Source organism: Trichoplusia ni, chromosome 1 (genome assembly GCF_003590095.1).
Source record: "Trichoplusia ni isolate ovarian cell line Hi5 chromosome 1, tn1, whole genome shotgun sequence".
NCBI classification, from domain to species: domain Eukaryota; kingdom Metazoa; phylum Arthropoda; class Insecta; order Lepidoptera; family Noctuidae; genus Trichoplusia; species Trichoplusia ni.
In genome coordinates, this window is record NC_039478.1 from 1,850,767 (window position 1) to 1,872,307 (window position 21,541).

Here is a 21,541-nt window from a genome sequence, read left to right on the forward strand (position 1 = left end):
TTCAGTGAATTGTGGAGTGGAAAATTGCGACTTCATGTTGCTCTTCGACGAATACGGGCGTCAGGAATTGAATTAGTATCGAATAAAAATCGATTTGCGTCCTAGGAAATAGAAATGTCGCGCATTTAGAATGATATTGTAAGGCCTAGTTCATAAAAGCATTTTATTATCGCGATATGAAGGATGAAAATGACACACGATATTTATATAATGAAGAGGTAATGCACTCAATAATGAGCAGTCAAAACATCAACACAACTAAATGAAAAAATGGCGCTCGTTGTCATTTTCGCTTTAGCATCGTCACGCAATGTACGGCGCTTATCGGGGACCACCCAAATGTGAATAGGAAAGCAGAGACTACCCTACTGTTCACAATAAGAGTTATATTGGAACTATACATGCATGGAAAAGCAACACAGCCGAGGCTGTGGCGTGTGTGCGTTGGCCAGTAGGCCAACACAGCATATAAGAATTGGCAATAATGCCAGCCCATATTAATTCGTCTTAAAACTACTTACTGACTTCTAAGTATTAATTCTAGTTTTGTTAGTTTTGTTGCGGCTTTCATTTTCTAACGTTACATAATAATACATTCGTTCAGTAAATCTGATCAATCAAAGATTTTGTTTCAAAATCTCATTTTATAAAGCAAACCGTTTACTCCAAGACTCGCTGTATTATTTTTCCCTGGGGTACAATCAAGGTTCTCGTGAAATCGAATAGCGCAACTTACTTGTTGCTGTTTCACACTCAACAACTTTGTCATAATGATACTTATAAACTTTGATGGCCGCGCCCTCGACGGCCTTTTACAATCCATGCAACTTGTTGACAAGTATGTGGCCAACTTTGTTTAAAAATATATCTTCAATAAGAATCAATTTCGCATGGCAAGAAGACTCCCAGCCAAGTTGATGTTGAACCGACTGTTGGCCTTTGCTAGACTAAGAATTCGGAACTGGAAAGGAAAACTCACGATTATTGAAATCCACTTTTATTATAGGTAATTGCATACCGCAATTGTTACAGGTAGTTTTCCAAATCAATTATATTCGAAGACGTCTTTGACAAGTTTTAACTACTTCAGTCTTATATAAAGCAGTAAAAAGCGTTTGAAAAACACTAAGTCTTGTACCAACTATTTTGTGAGACCTTTTCACACTTAGTTTGCAAATAAACATTTTTGACTTCGACTTGATTGAAAACTGTGACACGATGTTCTTCAAATTAATTAACTAAGATCTGAGATTTTTTTAAGGTGTTTGAACAAGAGTTTTCGAGTTAAAAAGGAATGTTTTCTAATACCTATAATAATTACCATCCTAACACGTACAAACGCTCATATACATACTTCATTTACTATTTAACCATTTAGAGCTATGCTATTTATATTTATTACCGCGGATTAAAATTTGCCAAAACCTGACTAAAATTGGACAACTTCTCAGGTTGCTTCCTTAAAAAATATATGAAAGGATCTACCGAGAATATCTTCAGTCATTAGTTCGATGTCAAAAAAATCACGTTTTTTTTGTAAGATGGATTGTGCTCCCTACTAACCTAAGACCTCGTCTTCAAATTAGACTGTTGCTGATGTGGAAGGGAGAGAGCACTACACGGGCGTAGAACATTTCTCTCTCTCTAACAGCGCCAACAGGCTTATCTTAAGACCCAACCTCACCTAGATTCCGTTTTCATAGCAATGCCTATAAGCCTGTATTCGTGGCTTGTTTCGTCTTTTTTGTGCTAGTTCTGCTCATCCGTCGATACGAATTGGATTTGTGCCAAGCCCATATTTCCTGCCGTGGTAGCACAAAGCACGAGAAAAATGTAAAATTCATAGCACAATTTTTGTTGTATTGGTAACAAGTATTGTTGTCAATTGCATTCATGTGAATAATTTGATTTTAAAGTTAATGAATTGAGTGAAATTTAATACATTACTTAAATTGTATTAAGAGTTATTTTTAAGAGAAAGTACCAATACCAAATCAATAATCAGTTAAACATTATAGCATAAAAATACGATTTAATACATAGATTAGTTACGTTTCAAGACAACTGTTAACAAAACATACCAAAGATAGAAAAACAAAACTGTTTAACAAAAGTTAGTGGAGGGCTAATTAACCAACCGGCTTTTCGTCGAAAACTTTGAACGAGCGAAGTTTTCCTACCGTTTTTCCGATAGAAAAACTATTCTATGTCCTCCGAGTTCGAGCTACCTCCCGATATCTCATTAAGGGTTGTAAAAACGTAACAAACTAACTTCTTTTGAATTTCAAATAAGTGTAAAATTCTAGCCAACAAAGTTATGCAGGCTTTGTGCAGGAAGGCTGACCTGCGGAGGCGGGAGCCCACGTAACACGGCGCGGCTCCCACGCTCGGCGCTCACAGTTCTAAAGAGTGCATTGAATGTAATTGTGCCGACGGTCGTGTCACAGGAAGCCCGCGCCGCTCAAAGCTCTTTACGTGCACCGTTATATTCCTCCACCCGACATATTACATTTTTTATGAACCTCGAGCAGATAAAAGCTTTTCCTAAGCAAAGATAAATTTAAAACCGAAACGACGGAGAAAACGTATGCACTCTCACCTCAAATTGACTTTTTACACAGTCTAGTGGAAAGTCAATACCAATTAAGTAGCAAGACTCGAAAAACAACTTTTAACTATCGTCTGAATTCGGAAATAAAATAAACAACGGTGCAGACAGCTCCCAAATGATTGGTCGGGCGGAGCGCTGAGGAATAAAAGTAAAAAAACCGACCACAAATATTCCCGGTATCAGCTATTGATTAATGTTCTGCTCATTTGCAGCGAAGCACTCTTGAAATAAGGTTGAAAGTTGTTTGCGCGATACAGTTGTGCACCGGGAGCGCTGTTGGTTTCAGGGAGATTTAATTAATCATATTCTGTTTACAGTTTTGATTAAGTAAATAAAAAAGAAAACTGTAGCGCTCATCTTAATTTCCTGAATTAGTCGGCAATTATTTTTAGAAGATTGGTTTTAATGTGCCGAGGCCGGTTTGAATTTAAACTCGTGAACGGAAACCTTAAAGTTATTTCTCTTTTATGGGTTCATTATTCAATTGTTTTACAGATCACCGCCTTTGACGATGGAATTCGCGATAGTTTAATACAAGTAAAAGGTTATATTGAATTTTAGTGGAAACTGATTATGTGACAGTGTATGTGAATTTCTAACCATTTAAACATAAAAGTAAATGTATACCGCTCGCACAGAATAGGTGAACACAAAATCCTCGAGTGTTAGTTAATTCAGACAGTCTAGATATTGCGATTAATATTTCTGTCAATATACATATTGCTCCCGCTTAGCGCGCATGTTATTAATTCAGGCTCAACGAACGGCGCTTCGTTACCGGCGGCGCTAAGTGACAAAGGGCACGTGCGTGCAAATGACTTAATTCAATGGTATTTAGCGAGATGAAACTCCGTTCAATCGGTTATACATTCAAAGCGTCTGTTATTTACATTTTCATGGTGAGGGTAATTTCAAATGATCCGTCGTGCTCAATTGGAAAATACGTTAAGCTTTCAGTTAGTTTGATGTCAGTTGAGTTTGAGTTTTGAATAAGATTATCGACGTATGACTAGTTTACGGTTTTCAACTGTTTACTCACAGGTATTTCTCTGGAAACCAGGAATACTTTGACAAATAGGCATTAATATAACCTGACGATACTAAAGATTCTATGATACGGAAATTACCCCACCTGCGATAATTTAGATGGGCTTTTTCGATCCTTCCAACCAATCTGGATATGTTTAACATATGCTACTTAAAATACTTACAATAATTAATTAGCTGAGAGGGTGGAAGAAAGACTTCCTCTTTGCCTTTTTTTGGTTAGAGAAGGGAATCCTATATTACTGACTACCCTACAAGGTATCTGGAATTTTTTGCCTCACTCATTCTTCTTTACCGAGAAGATTAACAACATGGCTTAATAAAACACACTTATATAGCCAGTAGTACAAATATCTTATTCAAAACACAACCAAACACCGGACTTTTGATATACCCCTCTACATGCACACTACATGACTTTTAAATACGCGATATTCGTTCGCATCTCTTTGATCCAAGATCGTGCTGTTGAATGTGAGACGACGCGAGCGTCTCCGTGCAACTTGGCGACCGCATTCCCCGCGATCCTCTGACTTCAAGCTATTCGCAGTAACCGAACTCGAAAAACATTTTGTCGTTTCGATATCTTTCACTATTTTCTTTTTCGTACGAGTATTTTTGTTCGAATGTTACTTGGAAGTTTTTTTTTGATATTTTTGTTTGTGTTGTTTATAAGTGGATTTATTTTTTGTCTGCTGTTAGTACAGTTAAATTTGAAGTTGCTTTTGTGGTTAAAGATAAGGTGAATAATTCAAAAGCCATTTTGGGCATACCGAACGAAATTTTTAGGCTTTGATAGAACACCCATCATAAAGAAGGACCTATTTTAATTCCTCTATACCTTATTAGTTTTACACATACGTACCAAAGCTGTATTAAAAACATGACTTTGTAAACGCACTGAAAGCTGTTTGAATTGAAACGTTTCTCGAAATTCAATTACGTTGCTGTTATTTCGAAGCTATTGATAGGCAGTTGTTTAAACAAAACAAGACTTGTTTTCGCTCAATTGAATCACAGTACAAATAAGCACGAAATAAAGTGCATTGCTATTAAATGTCGAACATTGTGAAGTTTATGTTTTTTTTTTAATAGAACGGGAAGCGATAACAAAGTGAATTGCTTTGAAGTATTTTTCTCTAGTTGTTCCGGAGGTTGTTCTGTATTGCCACCTCGTATTTTTGTGATTGTATAATAATGGTATATTTAAAGAGAAATATCGAGAGGGAATTTATGATCTGTTTTGTTTGTGAAAATGATAAAGGTGGTTCGTATTTAAAATTCTTTGGTAAGCAATAAAAGTTATATTTTTCGTTTGCTTTATAAATTCCTATGTAGTCGATTAGTTTCTTAAATTAACCGATGAATCGACTGTGAAACCTTATACCACAAACAGAGCATATCAGTCACTCAACCTCTATTTAACAACTAGACTTTATTTAAATCCGTTTATTTGAAATTCTTGAGTTATTCGATCAATGTTAAAGCGATTTAGATAAATATTTCTTAAAACTCAGAAATGTGTGAGCTACTAACGTTGTTCTTCTAACATATATATACAACGTGTTTACCAGTCTAATTTGTATTAATTTGTCGAATCACCTATTTCAATACTCCATATTAAGTTAATTTTGCTACTTACCTATTAACATAGATGTCACATTGTTGCAGCGTTGGCCGCAATGCCGCGCTGCTACATGGTAAAGAAAGGTGTGCAGCGGCACGAGGGCCCCCCGCCGTGCAGTCCCACCGAGGCGAGCGTGGCGCCGCCCTGCTACAGCCCCGCCGAACACTCCGCACTAACAGGTAAAATACAATACATTATGGTAAAATTAACTGTATTATAAGCTTTACAAGTTGTAGGGTTTAGTAAAATATTTTGCAGAAAGGAGGGATAGGGGAAGGGTTTAAATCTTGCATCGAAAGGGTCGTCCTATCATATTAATATAATATACTTTTGTAATAACATTCAATGAAAGCCGAAAACAATTTAAATATTGGTTTGGGCAAAAATACACTTAATACATCCCGCATTAAACGTTCGTCTAAAAAAAGACTTATTAATATCGACTTCTATAAAGTATCGGGCATCTTCTATCCCTTCCCCCAAAGCGCCACAGCATGAAGAGTAAGGAAAAAGAAATTCTATACTACAGTAATGCTAAAAGGTTGTTACCCTATCTCTCTGATTACCCCACATAGTTATAAGTAGTTGTCTCTCCTGGGGCGTAAGGGTATTCGTAGCAATAATGCGAGTTGCCTACGGGTAAATGTAGCACTAGTTGTAATTGTGCTACGCAGCGTAGCGGAACCGTAGTATGGTTTGAGTGAATGTCATTTGACGTAGACGTTGTACTTTGATATTAAGATTTTGGAATCGGTGAATAATTACAGATTCATTGTAATTATTTGTTAATATATATTAATTTGACTAAGATTTAAAGTGAAATAGAAATCTTTACTTAATAAAAAATCTAAATCTCTATCTCTATTTTTTTTTTATATCCTGGGACAACTCACACACGGTTATCTGATCTCAAGCTAAGCAGAGCTTGTGTTATGGTTACCAGACAACTGATAAACTTACATATATATTTCTAAATACATACATCAACAGGCTAATTATTAGTAGGTACAAATAAATATTTAGTATTTTTTTACAGTTTTTATAACAGTAATGATTAGTTAGTTAGTGGTATACCTTTTTAAATGCGGTTCAAGAAAAATTAGGGAATATAGAATTTATACATACTTTTAGGATACGCGTGAAAAACACAAGGCTTCCTTCAAGTTGAAAAAAAAACTCTCTAAGATGCTACAGAAAAAAGTATCAACATTTAAAAGAGGTAGTAGTTTAATAATTTAAACGGAAAAGCAATTAATTTCGTTGTAAGCTTAAGTTGCAAACATACAGAGTCCCTTAAATTCACTTCTCATTATGTGAAGTTTTCTCGCTAATGGAGCTGAATAAACGTGTTCCAGATTAGTGTTAATTGTTTTCTACAACAATTTGTATAAAATTTAATGAACAGAGTCTATTTTAGCTTGAATTTTAGAAACATTGTAAATATATAAAGTGTTTAAATAATATAGGTATTTTGAACAATGTATTAAATAGATTATTATTTTGTCACGACAAACTAACTAAAAAGTTGCTTGATATGATAAAGGTTACGCTTAGGTACTTTTATTAACTCTCACTGTTTCACAAAACTTCACAGATTTCATTTGAAACCTCTTTGACAGAAAGGAGGTTAGAACTAAGCAGGTTCTATCACTTTGATGTAAGTAGGTTTTCATGTATGTAGGTTTTATATAAATGTCATAAGATAACAATGGCCTTTGTCCTTCGTACGCCTGCGGCGGACAATGACGAGGATTCGCGGACAGATGTACGTCTGTACGTAATTACGTAATATGATTGACATTATCGGAACACCACAGATCCGCTCTCTTTCATGCCATTGTTCTATTTGTTCACTGTAATTTGTAATCTGAAAAGAAAGGACAGAGATGAATTTTGAATGACTGTAAATTTAATTTAAATATTCGTTTATTTATTTTTTGTTTCTCCATCAGACAAAAAGTCTTTATACATATTATAATTTAAAAGACTCACAACATCCTTTGTAGTAAATGCAAACGGGCGACTAGACACACAATTCCTCTGCCCAACACTCATAGTTTACTTCAAAGTTCATTTAAGTAGTCTAAAAAATCTCCAAGAGATACAGATTTATTAAAAAATCTCTACATTACATATAAACATAACTTACAATCTCCACAACGAGGGAGTAGTAGATATTCTTTTTTTGAACTCATCAGGGGCCCGCCGTCATCTCTTATTGTATTACATTGCATTTGTGGGTGCGAGACACCACTCTAGTGCCGTCTCATTTCTAGATACACTGAGATACCAGTAGGCCCTCAGGGCAACATAAAGGCGTCTCTGAATGCGCATTCCATTCATTTATTCATAAGACTGTCGCGTGCTATGTCTGAAGTACGAAGATTTGCTTTTATCCACAGCTGTAGTAATAAGTACGGAGCGAAAAGTGCAGTATTGCATTTGTTTTGTTTTAAGTGAGTAGGATTAGCAAAAGATTTTTTATCGAAGTTTTTTCATTTCTTTGTTACTTTTCATAATAATAAATAGAATTGGGGTATCTACCAGGGGTGGATGGCCCCTGGTAGATACCCCATCACATTTTAGATTAAAGTTCTCAACAAGGCCTCTACATGTTGGACCTGTGTCCCCGTGCAAGCTTTTAAAAAGGACCGGGTCTCTTCACATGAAGTGATCCCGTGACTAAAAAGAAATAGAATTGGAATATTATCTGCCGAGGAATAAGAAATAAAATGTAGTCAAATAGCAATTAAAAAAAAAACTAAAACTTAGTGAATTAACGCTCAAACAGTAGTAAAATAAAATAGTAGTGAAGTAGTAAGCAGAGTTCATACAACAACGCGCAACAAGACTGCATAAACACTACTACGGGGCAGTTGTTTAATCTTTGCATAAAAAATTACGAACTTCACTGAAACATCTCAAAAATCAAAAATATACCATCGCAATTTATCAAACGTAAGTAACTTAATTAATTAACACGCTTTCATTAAGTACCATAAATAAAAAAGCTTCTATTTTAAAAGCCGTTACTCCGTCTAGTCTACTTCTAAACTCCCGTTTTAAATCGGTCGTCAGCAACAAGTTAGCGCGGCTATTAGCACGAAAACCTTTTTGGAAGGCTATTAAGGCGGCCATCTTTAACTGAACCACGTGATATCGTAGTATTAGTAACAAGTGGTGGCAAATGGAGGACGGATTTAAATAGGCTTGGATGTATTTACGTATCTTTACAGTTAAAAATTGGTCTTTTTTAAAATATCTTTTAATTCATGTGTGCCTTTTTTCAAGCTATAAAGGACAATAGCAATTTCGCTTTTATAAGTTCCTGATATTTATTTCACATAATACTTTTATTTGCAGTCAATGTTGAGTGAGGTCCTATTGCTATCTGAATTTCACATAATAATATAAAGAATGATTATTTCCCTCCCATTATCGAAACTCAACAACTGTTCCTTTAACCTACGTTTCAAAATCGACTAACACATTATATGAAACAAAAAGTACTTTAAAGGACTTATAAAATATTTCGTCTTACGTCATACCAACGAGACTTCCTACGTCAAGTCAAAAGGCGGGTCCTTAGTAAAGTAGCACGTAATACAATTTTCGTCAAGAACTAAGAACTATTTCCGTCAGTAAAGACGCTGAAAATTTCGAGACTTATACTTAAGTGCAGTACTATGTTAGAAGCGTACATTGGAGCTAAAATTAAATCCTTTTTGTATTACATAAAATGTATTTTGTGTTGGAATATGAATTAGCGGTCAGCTGACTAAAAGACATAATAAAACTCTACGCTTTGAAAGTAAATTATAGAACAAAACTCCATGCTTTGCAAACTGCAACTTTAACATATGTATATAAAATATTGCTGACTTAAAATTTGTGTTATTAGAGTAGCTTTGGGCTAATTGCAGAATAATTATAATATATTCTTTAGACGCAAATAAAATATTGATGATTTCAACGAGAACCAAACCGTACTATTCACCTTTTCAACATCTATATGAACATCATCATAAAACATTCAATACACATCACAAAACGCACTCAATAATTTTCCAAAACAATGACCTTGTTTACAACAAACACTCACCCACTTCTTCCTCATCGAACAAATTGCATTAAATTTCATTAGCATATTAAATTGCATCTTCACACCAACAGAATTAGATTCAAATTCAATAACCAAGTTCTTTGAAAATCACACACTGAAAAGACTGAAAGCTCTTGAGAGTTTAACTTGCGCTCTCAAGACGCGAGTTATGAACACTTATTGTGTTGCTCTTCAATCTTTCGCTTCGGAGAATCCTCAAAGGAATTGTCACGCAATATGCAACACCGTGTAACGGGAGGCTTTACGTGAATATCACGTTTATTGGATGTTGAGAATTCTTGCGAGTCGCTGTGAAATATAAGACCTTTTTAAGTGGTGTGTGTGTTGCGACGAGGGTGTACCTGTATTTACTGGATGTTACTCGGAGATAGAAGTTATATTTTATTTCAAGGTTTCTAGTTGCTTGTTTTTACGATTTAGATTTTGGAGTGTCTTAATTCTTGATTTGAATAAATTAAACTTGATATGTATAGAATGTAAATTAAATAGATATTTTACACCTGCGAATTTTTCTGTCAGGTATCATAGAGGTTTTTATAAAGGCTTTGAATTTGACACAAAAAAAACTTATTTCCTAGTAATAATTTGCTAAACATATGTAGATAGTAAATAATCTGCCGCTGGCAAGAACTAGCTTTACACAATAACTTGTTGGTTACATACAAAACGGTTGTGAAATACAAACAAACCGAATTAAAAAAACAAGATTTTTATTCTCAAACATCAAATATATTTATCTGATATCTACTTGAAAGTTGAATACGAAATACCTGAGATTTCCGCTCAAAGCATTTAAAGTAACGAAGTTAATTTGCGTCTCTAAAGAAATAACTCAAGAACAGTCGAGAATTCAGATACAGTTTATAATAGCGCCGAATGTTTTCAAATACATTTCATAACTCCGCAGAAACGTCGCGACTGTAGAATGTAGAATGGAAAAAACGGCCAAGACGCTGAGGGTTCCGCGCAAATGAGCTGATATAAACAAATTGGTTGATTTACAAATAAGTGTATCCATCGCGCTTGACCTTGAACGTTTTTGTAGTATTTGTTTCTACAAATACTACAAAATAATAAAAATACGACAGGCAACAGAGCCTCAGATATATATCTGGGGGCTTAGACAAAGTAACAATTTCAAAACGATAACGAAGTTCGACAAGACTCAACTGTATGGGATTGACATAAGCCGCGTTAAATCACGTGGTCAATCGTCATCGTTATCGCAAGTTGGTAGACAATGTAATAATTTATAACGAAATCATAACGAAACGAATCGTCATCGCGTTTGTTCCATACAAATGCGTAGACAAGCAGCACTTTCGGTGTTCGTTATTGTCGCGATCGTGATCGACAAAAAAGATAACGAAACGAACGTTCAAACGTTGTAGTTATCGTTACAATATGGCCGAATTTCATTGAACAGCTGGTTTTAGATGTCAAGTGTTTACGTATATTTAAGTTTTTTCCTTGCAAACGGAGTCGAGTCGTCATTTTTATTTTTTGAAAGGAGGTTTTCAATGGTTTTTGCAGATTATTATTGCGTTGGGAGGTAGATCTTGTTGAATCGTTTCGATAGTAATATAGTAAATATTTATATTAATTATTTATTTCTAAAAAAAGTGAGTAATTAAATCTCTTTTTCCAATACTTGGGTATGATTATGGTACGTATTTTTCTAAAATATTTAATACTCAGTAGTGATAAGATAAAATTTATTTTTTATATTATTAAATTTTCATTATTTGTACTCATGTCTATGAATAATAAAAGCCTTTTGGTAAACGTTCTCTAATTTAACTTTATTTAACCAATTTATGTCGAGTTGGTTATAGTTGGTACCTACTTAAATATTTTTTCGAAAAATAAGGTCATAAAGAAGTTTCACTTCTTACCTTTGTGCACTAGTACACACACATTTCATTTTTTAATAGAAAAGAATACTATTCTTATCATATCAAATAAATCTAATAATCAAACAAATCTAATCATAATATAAAACTGCATGGTTAACAAACTTCATTGAAACTGTTTATGTAAAATGAAACTGCGCGGACAGCGGTGACAGCAAAATGTTCGATACCATAAACAATATTTCTGTTTTTAACGAATGTTCGATTCGTCACAACGATCACGACAACCGAGTTACATTGGCTAAGAAATGATTGTCGTTATCTCACAGACGATGTCGAAATTCGGTATCGTTTCGCTACAAAGCGATGTTACTTTGTCTAAGCCCACTCATTCTGTTATATCAGCCTACCTAATTATTTATAACATTCTATTTTTTTTTAACTATTTGGCTTTACCTACAGAAGATCTGAGAAAATAAAAGGATCAAGTTTCACCCTTTGTGTACGGAATCCTAAAAGGTGTTTCAAATATCCCGCTTTGTTTCATTCTTTCCTTGAGAAAGAAGTTTTAATATTAAAATAGTGAAATAGAAACTTATTGATAGCGTCTCGCGACGCTTACAGGCAGAAAAAAATACAATAGTCTCTGAATGCCTTTCATAAGGCTGCCGGGAAGAACTAATCGGTCTTCGTTTGTTTCAAAGATAGAAAACAATTGTTAATGAAAAGCAGAGGCTGAGTAAAACCTTTTGTAGTCACGAGCAAATAAAAATAATACAATTTTTTTTTATAGTTGTTAAATTTCTTCAATATTGGTCATTACAAAAAAGACATATTTATATTTATTATGAAAGTATTTAGAATTATATAAGAATGTTTATCAGTTGTCTAGCTCTCCTAATACAAGCTTTGTTCAGTTTGAGACTAGATGGTTAGCTTTGTGTGTGTGGAATTTTATTATTATTATAGCAACAGAACTGTAATTTATCGTATTATTGCGAAGCTGTCGTGACCAATTTCTAGTTTCGGCAATAGATAAATTGCTTTCCATTGTAATACTATTGTCACGCAATATTCACATGCATGCAAAACTTCAGCTCAAAGGACAACCAGGAAGTGGATCCAGCTAAGGGATTTATTTCTTAGTAATTTATCTTATTTATGCTTAAGCTTCAAGTGTTTGCGGAATTGAGTCTTTCCTGAGCGGAAAACTTAATTAAAATACCATACCTGCGATTGTTGCCGGCCATTATGTAAATAATTTATACAAATTAATATAAAACAATTTGCGCTGCACAAATAACCAAAATACTTAACAAATGAAATTATTAAAATGTTTTTATGAAACAGCGTTAATTTATATTCAAAATGAGTAAAATTTCGATCACGGTTCTCTTTGTTTCGAATCTGTGTTATTTATGAGACGAATACATTTATCGCGTTCGTGAATCGACGATGGTTCAGGTCGGCGGTTTTAACAGGTAGTGGAAAGTACGTTATAACGAGGGTCAATGCTTAATTTAATTACACGAATGACATTTATTTCGACAAACTGAAAATATTATAGTGTTGGACATTGAATTTCATACATAATTTACTTGTCATAATATGTCAACCAGAAGGGCGTTATAACTACACAATTTATAAAACCATCAATACGGCGATTTTTTTTAATATGTGTTCCTTATTAATTGTACCGTAATCGCTTTTTACTTTATAAAGTTTTCAATGGTGTTATTGAGAACGTTATGAGTTGTATTATTTTGTGTTGACGCCAAATTACTCGCTAAAAGTCAGATAAATCTACGTTTTACTAAAAATTTGAATCAAATAGAACATTTTGTTGGTTAATAATTGTGACAATGTTAGCTTGCCATAAAAGTTAATTATATTATAACATTATTTTTTCTCATAAGAAAGGTATAGGTTGTACGTGTCCATTAAGTCACAGGTGTAGTAAGTTTTCGCGAAAACTTAATAATTTATCGATGAAAACAAAGGCATAGGAAAAAAGTATAAAGGTTGGTCGTTACTGGACTAGCCGGTCTGAATAAGAAACGCACGTTAGTAATTATCATTTTGCATGTGGATTAAATTTTTTGCTCCAGTAAAAACAGGTTAAATGCGAGACCGACTTACTATACTGACGGGTTCCATACAAATAGGATAAAAAAGAAAACAAAATTCTTGAACCAGCTAATTGTTACCGTCCCAACCGTTGCTTAACTTCGATTTTTATTCATTATTGTTACAGCGGCAATTTAAATACATTATAATTATCTGTCAAATTTTAATCCTTCAGCTATGAACGATCACGACGTACAGACTGGACAAACGAACGGTCACACAGACAGATGGAGGCCGCAGTAATTCAGTAACGGTTTGTTTTTTACTGCGGACCCCTAAAAAATGTGTAACCTCAGTTAGTGATATTCACCACGTGCGTCACGTGAATTCGTTACTGCTGGACATTATTCATAACCCCATGTACATGGTATTTTATCAATGGGAATAACAAATCAGGAATAAAATGTTTGAAACAGAATATTTAAAAAAAAATCGTGGAGTGTTCCCGTCTAGTTTTATTATATTAACGAAGGATTTATATAGGAATTTTTAAATTTAGTTTTTTCACAAAGAGCATTTTATATGAAATGGATGTGTTTTGATTGATTTTATTATAGATAGTGGAGATTATGATCAGAGGTTTTTCTGATATAATGTAGGTATAAACCCATTTGCGTCATTTTATTCATTCAATTATAATTGTCGTAACAAATCTTTTCATTATTACGTTTACCTACTCTTCAACGAAAAATAACTTAAAAGCGTCGTATTATAAGCACTTTAAGGTCTACTACAACATAATTAATCTCTTAGAACCATTAGTTCTGTTATAATATTTTACTTAAAATTAAAAAGTTTGCTCTTTCCACGTCAACAGCACGTTATATCAATATCCAATAAACCTGAATATTTTTCACATCGTTCTGTCACCGTTAAATACCAAACTGTGTATTCAATAAATAACAGCCCAGATTTTTCAGATAGTATTTCTCTCGCGTCAATGTGAGCTTATGAAGCGACGCGGCGTCGCATTCTCACCTGTAACAAAAATTTATTCATAAACTGGTCTGGTATTCGAATCCCTCAGACGCAAATATTATATCCCTTGAATTTAATAACTTGGCGCTATAAGTATCTGTCAATGTGTTCAATAGAGGTGAAGATATTTAAAAAAATGGAAGAAGTTTGTGGAGTTTTTTTGGTAAACATATCCGTTACGACTTGTTCGTAAATGAATCTTCTTTTAAGAGAATGACTCTGTATTTTGACTGTAAAGATCAGCTTGACAAATTAGTACAGTTGTGAATTGATTATTAAAGTTCTACAGCTGAGGGCTCAATACTTAATTCTCAATACTATATTGCTTCCATAATGTAGTTACAGGTGGTAATTTTAGGTATAATTAACTATTTTGGACCCCGTAGGGCACAAAATTATGGTAGGAGGGAGGAAGGGCACTGTTTTATACTTTATTAATTATATTTCGCTTTTGTATTTTGTATATTATGACACTTTGTATTGTTTTAATTTCAAAATGTGAATAGATGGTTCTATGTGAATAGAAGAGTTCTGCGTTCAATAGTATTTTATATTCAAAAGCCTTTTCCTCTTTATAGCTAATATTTAAAGTTATTTTCAACCAACTCTCAAAAAAATGTATTGTTAACAAAAATGACGTGCGCGGTGCTACGCGTGTGTGCGATTGACAGCTATTGTTTTTTATTGAAGCTTTAATCTAGTGACAAGGCCACACAAAATTGAACAGTAATGACGGGCAATAATAATGTATATTTTCAAGGCTCACACACATAGCTCTGCCGCATAAATCATTTAAACTGACTATACCTACATGACTTTGTACAAGTATATAATTAAGTATCTGCTTAGATATGTAAGTTTCTCTATAAGATGTACCAGAAAAAAGAAGAGTCTTCAGCATTTAAGTGCCTGCGTAACGTGCTCAATAGACTGGTAGTGTTTCATAAGTCACCGACAATCTACTGAGGACTTTGCGCAGGGACTTTATTTCTGCGAGAGGAACAAACCAAAATGAAGATTGTATATTCTTAAGAGCTAAAATTACGTCATAGACCATATCTCCTATGTGAATATAACAGTCCGTTTCTTAGATATTGAAGAAGACCAACAGCTTTATGTGGTTTCCAAGGCTCGAGGCGCGGGGATACTGGCATGCTCACGATACCCTTTTTTTTCTGGGTTTTTATTTTAAACAAACCTCAGAATCTAAAACGGCAACGGAGTGTGACCAGACTAGCTACACGTCGAAGCAAGAACTCCTGGTATATTGGTCTTACCCAAAACAAATGTTTGTGTGATGATGACTACGATATTTTTTATGTATCTGGATGTAATTTATCTATAATTTTTGTATGTATTCTATGAAACATTTTGTTTATTAGTCGTCTGGTACCTACTCATAATACAAGCTCTGTTTATTTGGAGACTAGGGCACGCTGTTTGAAACTTGTGGAATATTATATTATTGATTCTTAAGATTACAGGTCAGCTTGTACTCCAAACAAACAGTAGGTAATGTTGCCATAATCAATTTCAATTTTCTTTTATAATTTAAATATCTCATGAATCAGATGTCTCATTATCATTCAAACAAAGTAATAGATGGCCCAACCGTGAATTCCGCGCATAATAAACGCCGATAAATCAAAATGTCTGATGAAAAACAAATGCATACTCAGAGCTCATCCATTACGGAATCGAGAATCCTGTATCCACAATCAATATTGAAACAATTATTCGAAGTCTGCACAAAAGAATGAATGGGTTATTCCCGTGCGGCAAACCGCTTCCTTTACGAATGGAGATGCGGCGGGAAAACTCGTTGAATGGCAAAAAGAATGCTCCAAAGGTGAAGCGCTAAGTGCATTTAAAAAGTGACGAGACCAACTCGCTGTTGAGGTTTAATTTTTTAATGGCTTTCAGCTTTTATTATATTACTTTCGTTTCAAGAACGTTTTGGATTTATTTCTTTTCCACTTTCATCAGATTATTAAGGGTAAATGTTTTGACACTTCGTTTTGAAAAATCTAGACAGAAATCTTTTAGACAGTTTGATAAAATCTAGGAAATAATAAAGTTAATGGCGTCCGCCATTCAGAATATCATCTAAAAGGAGGATTCCTGCAAGTAATGAAACTACATTTTTACTGCTGAATGGGTTTTCATTTTCATCTTTAGAAATCCCTGACTGTTTATAAAAACCGCAGTGTTTATTTCAAAGAATGAAAGATATAAATGGCGTCTGTATCAGAGTTGGAAAGCAGTATTTTTATTCAGAAAGTTAAGCTTGTTTGCCGTTAGTAAACAGTTTAAGTAGAGGCTGGTATTAATTTGTCAGCTGTTAGTGTTACTTGACAAGTTCGCGCTGAACAAACTGCGGACGGCCAACGGTCAGGTTAAGTTCAGATTGCGAAAGCAATTTAAATATAAACTAGATAAGGAGGCAACTTTTTCTCTATAATTAATGCTTTTTCAATTTGTCATAAGTTTAAAGTATAAATTGTTTTATCGTTATTTCAGCTGCCGGCTTGATTTTAATATTTTTAATAAAGACGAGCCGTAGTAACGGACAGTAGCGACAACTATAGATGTCGGCAACTTTATAGAACAAGTCTTAACTTTTTGATAATTACAGATATTTGAAACACGAATGAAATCTGTATTAGTACACAACGCGTCTTTTAATTTACAACGGTTATCCACACATGAAGTTTCGTGCAAATATATTGCTCTATTTTAGCTCAATGCTTGGTATTTATGTTTGACGTGTAAACTTAAAGCAAATTCTAGCAATATTCCGCCCAAAATGCAGCGGCGTATGAAATTAAGCACACGTTTGAAATTGTCTGTTTTCTTGTAATATCAAATAGGAATTTCAAGCAAGCATTGTATTTAACACATTCAATTCAGAATACAGAATTTGAAATTTTGGGTTATGGTAAATTGTGTTGAAAATGTATTTGTAAAACAGTCAGTAAATTCGAAGTAAAATTTAGGTATTATAAAAGCTACCGCTTTGCTTATTAATAAGTCTCATTTAATTCTCAAAAAGTAATTGAACCATTGAAACGGTGAACACTTTAAAGTGAAAATGAAACTCGCTGAGTAGAAAATGAAATAAAAAAACCGACCTGCAGCAGCGCTTTTTTGCATTTGCTTCCTCTTTTTCAATGAGCCTCAAAATTGATTGGCTTTCCTTCATACCTGTAATTAATTAAACGCCCTGCAAATGACTGACTGTTGAGCAAGAACTCCTCCTGTATAAAGTATGTTTGAACAATGAGCAGCACACTTGCTTTCAACGCTTTGTAATATAGTATTTTTGGCAATACTGGGACGGCTTAGTTGTATCGCTGTTGGATTGCTAAGCCCCACGTACTGCATACACACACAAACAGTATTTTCAAATTCTCGTGCATACTACAAAATAATTATCACTGGCCAAAACCGAAAGAATACTCCGCGTGGATACCAGCACACTCGATAATTTTTCAAGGATTTATTTAGCCACGTTAGAGGAATGCTAACGACTTTAACTCAAGCACCGGGTTGTACACTAACCACATCATTGGCCTAGCCTTTTACCAACTATGTTGGGGTCGGCTACCAGTCTAACCGGTTTCAGCTAAGTATCAGTGTTTTACAAGGAGCGACTGCCTATCTGACCTCCTCAACCCAGTTACCTGGGCAATACGATACCTCTTGGTTAGACTGGTTGTAAGACTTTTCAAGCTTCTGACTACTTGTAACCGCTGTCAAAGATGTAGGAATAATAGCCAGGACATAGAATTTAACGTTCCTTCCGAAACACGGAGGAACTCGTCATGACAAAGATGGTAACCCATCTACGGACCAAGCGCGTCAAGCATAGCTTAACCCCTGACTGTTTCACTTATGCGGTTAAAGCTTAGCCACGAGCTCCTCCCCACACGAAAACAAAATCCACAACAAAGAGTTTAAAATAACATTCATATTTAAATAACACTGGCCACTACAATCTCTATAGGTTCGAAAACTATTCATGTACATAACAAACATGCATAAAGTTGTGATTACTAGACTAAACAAAATAAAAAAGTTTCTCGTTATGCCGGCAACAATGCCGCAATAAAATATAACATTGTTAGGAGACTGGTCGAAACAAAAGGAATACTAGTGCTGTTATAATACGAAGTTATGAAAACGAGGTTTTATTTAGTTTGCTTGTCTGTTTTTGAATTGTTTTTGGTCAACAGTAGTGTTTTGTTATATGACGAGGGTGATTACTGTGTCAGATATATTGTAGATGAATTTCGTGTCTAATGAATTGAGGAAAGAGAGGTCTAAGACTGTTTTTTAAAGGGAATTGCAGTGTGAAAGCGAGACGGAAAGAATTATCGCGTAATGCGCGTTTTCATTTCATCAACTGTAACACTTTTGCTTTTGGCATTTGTAACCGTTTGTACTATTTTTAGCTAAAAATACCTTTACCAAGAAAACCATATTTATAATGATGTCTTTGCTAAAAAAAACACTTCAATAACATTTGAAAATTCAACAAAATTAAGTCAGAAATAAAATAGCAACGAGATCCTTAGCTGAATAAACCGACTAATGCTCAGCGTTTCAATTGACATCGAGCAACTAAGTCAGGATCACGATTAGATCTCGTGGAAGTTGCGGAGTTGAATTGAAAGCAAATGTACAGTCGGCGAGAAAAGTCACTGTAAACATCAGACTGCAATACAAACTAAAATTTACAGTGACATTAATCATTAGAAATTCTTGGAAGTATGTTCAATGCCTTAATATTAAAAAAATATGGATTGTGATTGCGTGTGTCAAATAAAATTTTTTTTTACACTTAAGTTGTCGACGGTACGAGTAACACGAGTCTTACACAACGTATCAACAGTTGCCAGATGAAGTTAGAAAAGTGGCTCTGTTACATTGCTAGGCGGGATTAACGAGGAGAACTTGGAGCTAGTTTCGATGTTACACGAACTGATTATCTGGGACTTGTGGTAAATGATGTTCTACCGTACTTATTACTAGGTACTTATTTTGTTTTGTTTCCGTGTGTGTTGTTAAATATGTGTGTGATTCAACTTTGAGTTTACAGTTTACGCTTTTGTTGTGTTGCGTTTTGTTTTCAGCGTCGTTCTGTTTTGTCTGCTTTTGTTTTGGTGAAGTAGGTTTTTAGGAATGTTGTATTGTACAATTATACAATTGAAACTTGTATTGAATATAAGTACTGAAACTGCAGGGTTGTCGGGGATGTTTTTGAATATCATCGTAATACTTTGGTGGGAGTTTCTGTGTCAGATTAACCACTGTGTTCGTTTTAAATTCCTTATAGTTTTCATAGACTTTAAAAAAGGAGGTTATTCAATTCAATCGTTTATACCTACGCTTTTTTATATTTGTTCGTGTCTAACCTCGTCGTTTATTATCAAAAATAGATATTAGAAAAAATACTCTTACGCAATTTAAAACGGTTCAGAAAAGCGCATTTATCAATAAATATCAAACCATAGTTGAGTTAAAACTTTTTAAACTTAATATAACAATAGAAATACTAGCTGTCTCTGATACCGCCCCAGATAATAGCCAATGCTCGGTTATAGAATCCGATTGCTTAGAGATCGACGGAGTGAAGAGCGATCAAACATCTCCGTTCACAAAGGCCGGTTAACCGCCATTGCGGGTTCAAACGATCTATAAATTTGCACAAGATTATAGGAAATATCTTTATACAAATTGTCATTTATCGTACAATTGTGGTCATTTCTGATTGATATTATCCAACGTGTAATTTATTAATGGAATGCGGTTTGTAGGGTTGTTTGTACCTGTCTTATTTGAAGTGTTTTGTTTTGTTTTCTTTGTATTAGTATGTTGAGAAGGTATGTTGAAATAAAGCCACTAGTTTAATTTACAAATTCATTTTAAAATTACTGAACATAAGTTTACAACCCGGTTGCTGTTATTTCTTTAAGGAACCTATTTAATTATAGTAATAGTTATATATTTCGTATAGTAAGTTTAGCTTTTAAATAAAACCCTTAAAAACGAAAGCTACCGGGACTTGGCTTGGTCTCTACTTTATACAGATACGCATATAGGATATATGACTACATCCGTTCTCAGTTCATTCTTAGGTCTTTTTTTTCAAACTAAAGTAGGATAAAATTTAAAATTTTGTCCTTCTCCGATGTTATTTACTATCAATCAATATAATAGGCTTATTCGACGTAAAAATATTAAAGAGAAAATGGAACCTAACTTTCTGGTTAAATATTACAAAGAATTGCAATACTTACTGCAAAATGTTCTCGAAAATTGTTCATTGAACTGATAAAATATACTTGTGCCAACCGATATTCAGCTTAATTCTCTTGAATGAAGGTTTAATATCGAGTGAAGTTTACGTCTTAGTGTCCCTGGAGGCGAAACTAAAATGATATAGGACAAACAATGTATTTGCCGAACTCCAATATTTTCATCGATTCTTCGTATTCTTGAACAATCCATGTTTATTGCTGTTTGTTTATTTGTTTCTTTGAACAAAAAGTAAAGTGAAGAATAAGTTTCATACTTATTCTTCACTTTATAGTTTCAAGTTTCCATTGAAACACTTAATTTTAAAATCGAAATATACAAGAAATATTACAGAACTTTATTTTACTAATAGTGAGAAAAGAGTTTGAATCTTTGAGTATTTTATCGAAATATTATATCTTTTTAATATCACTTATTCTAAGTAAAGTGCATTTTCAAATGTATTCAGATAGAGATGTGGAAAATGTGTTCGTAGTTGCCTCAAAGGACTCGATACAGGTTTGTAATACCTTTGAAGCAAGGACTGCTTTTATTCACATTTCTCTCGTAAGCCTCGAAAATAAATATATTGCCAACATTTATACAGTTTATTCACATCTTGTAAGATTGTAACAAGTGAAAATTTATGCTTTTTTTCTTACTGTGACGTCATAATGCAAATGTATGTAGGATTACTCTGATCGTGGTCTCGAGCGACGGGTTAATGCAATAAAACAAAACAATATCTACCCATTCAGTCTCACTAAATACTTCCAGAACAATAACTAAACAACTAATTTCCAAAATAAACACTACGTTATCAAAATCACCACAGTCAGCCACAGTGGATCAGCCACTAACACAAATCACCACAT

General features: G+C 34.1%; 1 protein-coding gene across 2 annotated transcripts in view; it reads left to right on the forward strand.

The window, feature by feature from the left end:
- LOC113506485 (zinc finger protein SNAI2-like) overlaps positions 1 to 21,541 on the forward strand; it is an 89,993-nt gene that overhangs the window by 49,773 nt on the left and 18,679 nt on the right. The window contains exon 2 of one of the 2 annotated variants that reach the window (XM_026889419.1): positions 5,330 to 5,464. In XM_026889419.1, coding sequence (XP_026745220.1) covers positions 5,341 to 5,464 — 124 coding nt within the window. In that variant the 5' untranslated portion in view covers positions 5,330 to 5,340. Of the gene's footprint in view, positions 1 to 4,992; positions 5,465 to 21,541 lie in introns of those variants that run through there. The other variant, XM_026889355.1, reaches the window with a different exon arrangement.